Below are 4,245 nucleotides of genomic sequence, written 5' to 3' on the forward strand. Positions count from 1 at the left end.
TATATATATATATATATATGTATATATATATATATGCACACACGTGTTTTTACATATAGACAAATAATGACTGCATGTGCATATTTCTATATGTATATATTACGCTTTGAAAAATATCTTTACATATATATATTCCATACATACATAAATATATACACACACGTGTTTATACTGAATTCTATACATACATAGATATATACATAAATATATTTACTTTTTTTCTTTTATAATTAAATATAACACTTAATATTTAAAAACGTATGCTTCTAGAAATGTGTGGATAGGTTCTGTGATTGACAGAAATTAACGAAGAGCTATATAAGTGTATCGATATATAAAATTATGAATAATCGAGGGAGAGAAAGCGAATGGAATCCCAAGAAGACGAAAACTGAAAACAACTGCAAAACTTCTTCGAGTTTCCCCGTAGCAGCCGACATAAACACATTGAACCTATTAAATCCACTAGAAAATCATCCAATACAGCTCAAATCGTTTCATTAACTACCAAAGCCTGGTTCTATATACTTTTCAATGAAATTCACCTTTGATTCCTGTCCCTTTTCTCGACTTTTTCCAAGGTTTTCCTTTCAGCTTTCCTGTCGCCATTTTTCTCACTTGTAATTTCGGCGTCTCGTCTGCTAAGCCTCGTTTTCAAAACTACAAATAATCTTGTTACCAAAGTATTTCTTTCACTCTTAAACTACTTTCTTCATCACAACACAAAACAATGCACAGAAATGAATCAGTGTTTTTGGTGTGTTTTCTTTTTTTGCTTTTAAAGTACTTACTAAATCCATTTCTTGCAAGAATATTTACAACCTTATAAGAGAAAACGAAAAATAAGACGAAATAAAAATAATGTTTAAAACGTTATGACCGACCGACCAGCCGACCAACCGACCGACCGGTACAACAAAGCAATATTTTTAACGATAATATAGAGGGAGGGTGGGGAGTGGAGGTAGACGGGGTTACAGCTGTATACAGACATACTTATAATATATATATAATGTATATATAATGTATATTTATTTATATATATTGACATATACATACATGTAAATATATATATATAGATATATTCAATATTTACTAAATTCTTTAACAATGCGTTTGGACGTCTGCGCGCGCTTATATGCCTAAAAACATCTGTGTATACGTGTGTGTGTGTGTATATATATATATATGTGTGTGTGTGTGTGTGTGTGTGTTTATATATATATATATATATATATATACACGCACGTGTGTGTGTACATATGTATGTGTATAAACATGCATGCTTTAGTTCCCAAACAATAGAGAAAATTAATCGATACAAGGGACGAATGTATACTACACTTCTTGTAGTGCTGCGCTAAGATTACTTTTGGTAAATACTCAGAGTTTCTTGACGGCGACCATCGTCACTCGATTGGGGAACACCGCGGAACTCTGAGCGGCAATAATTACATCGCACTATTATGACAAACACGCACGCACACACGTGTGTAAGTGTATGTATGTGTATGTGTATATATATATATGTGTGTGTGTGTATATGCGCGTATGTAATTGTATGTGTGTATATGTGTGTGTGTATTTATGCACATATGTTTACATATGTGTATCTATTTATGAAAAAATATGTATGTATTTATATGTGCATGTGTGAATACATACATACATCCATATATATATATATCATCATCATCATCATCATCGTTTAACGTCCGCTTTCCATGCTAGCATGGGTTGGACGATTTGACTGAGGACTGGTGAAACAGGATGGCAACACCAGGCTCCAGTCTAAATTTGGCAGAGTTTCTACAGCTGGATGCCCTTATATATATATATATATAAAATCAGGTAAAAGTAATAAACCTCATTAAGGGATCATAAATCCAATGAAAATGCTGGTTAGTTACTAATCTATAGAAAGTTCAACTAATAAGGTAAACATATAAACCATGGTTTTAAATATTTAAATATCTATATATATACATATAAGGTGCAGGAGTGGCTATGAGGTTAGCAGCTTGCTTACCGACCACATGGTTCCAGATTCGGTTCTACTGCATGCCACCTTGGGCAAGTGTCTTCTCCTATAGCCTTCGGCTGACCAAAGCCTTGTGAGTGGATTTGGCAGATAGAAACTGAAAGAAGCCTGTTGTATATATATATTTGTGTTTGTCCCCCCATCATCGCTTGACAGCTGATGTTGGTGTGTTTACGTCCCCGTAACCTAGCAGTTCGGCAAAAGTGACTGATAGAATAAGTACCAGGCTTACAAAGAATAAGTATGGTTGCGGTCAAATGACTGAAACAAATGAAAGACCACAGCAGACAGGAGAGTGCAATAGATTCTTTCCTCATCTCTGCCAGTGTCCTCAGGTGGTCCTACAACCCATGCTAGCATGGAAAGCGGACGTTAAACGATGATGATGATATTGCCAGTAAATCTTCAGTCCGGAATAGAAACAGTAGAGCAATTAAAGATAGTTATGGGGTTAGCCAAGGTTTCCCATTCATAAAGCGCTTAGCTCTACAGCATTTCTTCCAACCCTACTGGCCTATGGCCTCTTTAAAAAATATATATACATGCACACATGTATATATATACATTGAGAGATGTATATATGTCTATCTATCTATCTATCTATATAATATAAAAGCAGCAGAAATATAACAAATATTACTCTACCTCTGGTATCTATATTATATATGATGATGATGATGATATATATTGATGATATATATATATATATATATATATATCCCGATCCCTTATCTTGTGGTCAATGTGGAAACTGGGAATAGATGAGTGGTTGGTAAGAGCTGTATAAGCCCTGTATAGGGATGCTGTCAGTAAGGTGAGGGTTGGCAATGAGTACAGTGAAGAATTCCGGGTAGAAGTACGGGTTCCCCAAGGACCAGTCCTCTGCCACCTCTTATTCATTATAGTCCTCCAGGCATTAACAGATGAATTCAAGACAGGGTGCCCCTGGGAGTTCCTCTAAAGACCTAGCTCTAATAGCCGAGTCACTACCAGATGAAGTTTAGAGTGTGGAAGCAAGATCTAGAATCAAAGGGCCTTAGAGTTAACCTAGCAAAAACCAAAGTCTTAGTAAGTAGGATGGCAGACAAATCACAAACCCCTTCAGGTAGATGATCCTGCTCGCTCTGTAGAAAAGGCGTAGGTAGAAACTCCATACAATGTACCTGGTGTAAGCTATGGACACATAAAAGGTGCAGGAATACCAAAGGAAGGTTAACTGGGAAAATAGTTTTTGTGTGGCAGATGCACAGGAGCAATAAACACTGAAGATGTACAGAAAACAGAGTCCATCACATGTGATCAACTACATGTGATGGAATCACATGTAGTTGATAGCTTCCGTTAGGTGACTGAGTCTGTACATGACAGAGAAAATTTATGAAAGAAGCTGCATGAAATTTTGCCAAAAGACTGGTGAAACCTGAGCAAAGACCAACACAAAATTGCAGAAAGTGTATAGGAGAGGAGTGTATGAGCTGGACATGAGTGTATGAGTGGTTCAAATGTTTCCAAGATGGCTGACAAAATGTCAACAGTGGCACATGTTCCGGGAGACCCACAACCAGCAGAACTAATGGAAACATCACAGATGTATCTGCAGCTGTTTGGAAAGACTGTTGCATCACTGAGCATGAATTGTCGGAGGATGTAAACATTAGTTGCAGCTCAGTTCAGTCCATTCCTATTTAAGATTTGGGAATGGGACATGTGTCTGCCAAGTTTGTGCCAAAACTGCTTTCAGATGACCAGAAGAAGATCAGGTTTCAACTGCACAGAATCTCCTTGATTGTGTCAAGGAAGATGGAAACTTTTGAAAATCCTCAGAACAGGTGACAAACCATGTGTTTATCACCATGATCCCAAAACCAAAGCTTAATCCTCACAGTGGAAGATTCCAGCCTCTCCAAGAACAAAGGAAGTGCAAACAAGTCACAGCAATATGGTGACACAGTCTTCTTTGACTACGAGGGCATTGGTCATCATCAGCATGCCCTACCTGGTCAGACAGTTAACAAGGAGTACTACTGTAATATGTTGTGGTGCTTGTAGGATGCTGTTTGTCAGAAAAGAACAATTGCATGCATCTAGTAAGTGGCAACATCACCATGACATCACACCTGCCCATTCAGTGCCCCATGTGCAGCAGTTTTTGGCCAAGCACAACATTCCCCGTCTGACGACCACCCTATTCCCTTGGTCACGCC

At 37.4% G+C, this 4,245-nt stretch overlaps 1 protein-coding gene across 1 annotated transcript in view; it reads right to left on the minus strand.

Moving 5' to 3' along the window:
- Positions 1–650, minus strand: part of LOC106869040 (uncharacterized) — a 19,241-nt gene extending 18,591 nt beyond the window's left edge. Inside the window, exon 1 of the mRNA XM_014914544.2 lies at positions 546–650. Coding sequence (XP_014770030.1) covers positions 546–609 — 64 coding nt within the window. The 5' untranslated portion in view covers positions 610–650. The remainder of the gene's footprint in view (positions 1–545) is intronic.
- Positions 651–4,245: the final 3,595 nt, after the last annotated feature.

Source organism: Octopus bimaculoides, chromosome 4 (assembly GCF_001194135.2).
Source record: "Octopus bimaculoides isolate UCB-OBI-ISO-001 chromosome 4, ASM119413v2, whole genome shotgun sequence".
Taxonomy (NCBI): Eukaryota; Metazoa; Mollusca; class Cephalopoda; order Octopoda; family Octopodidae; genus Octopus; species Octopus bimaculoides.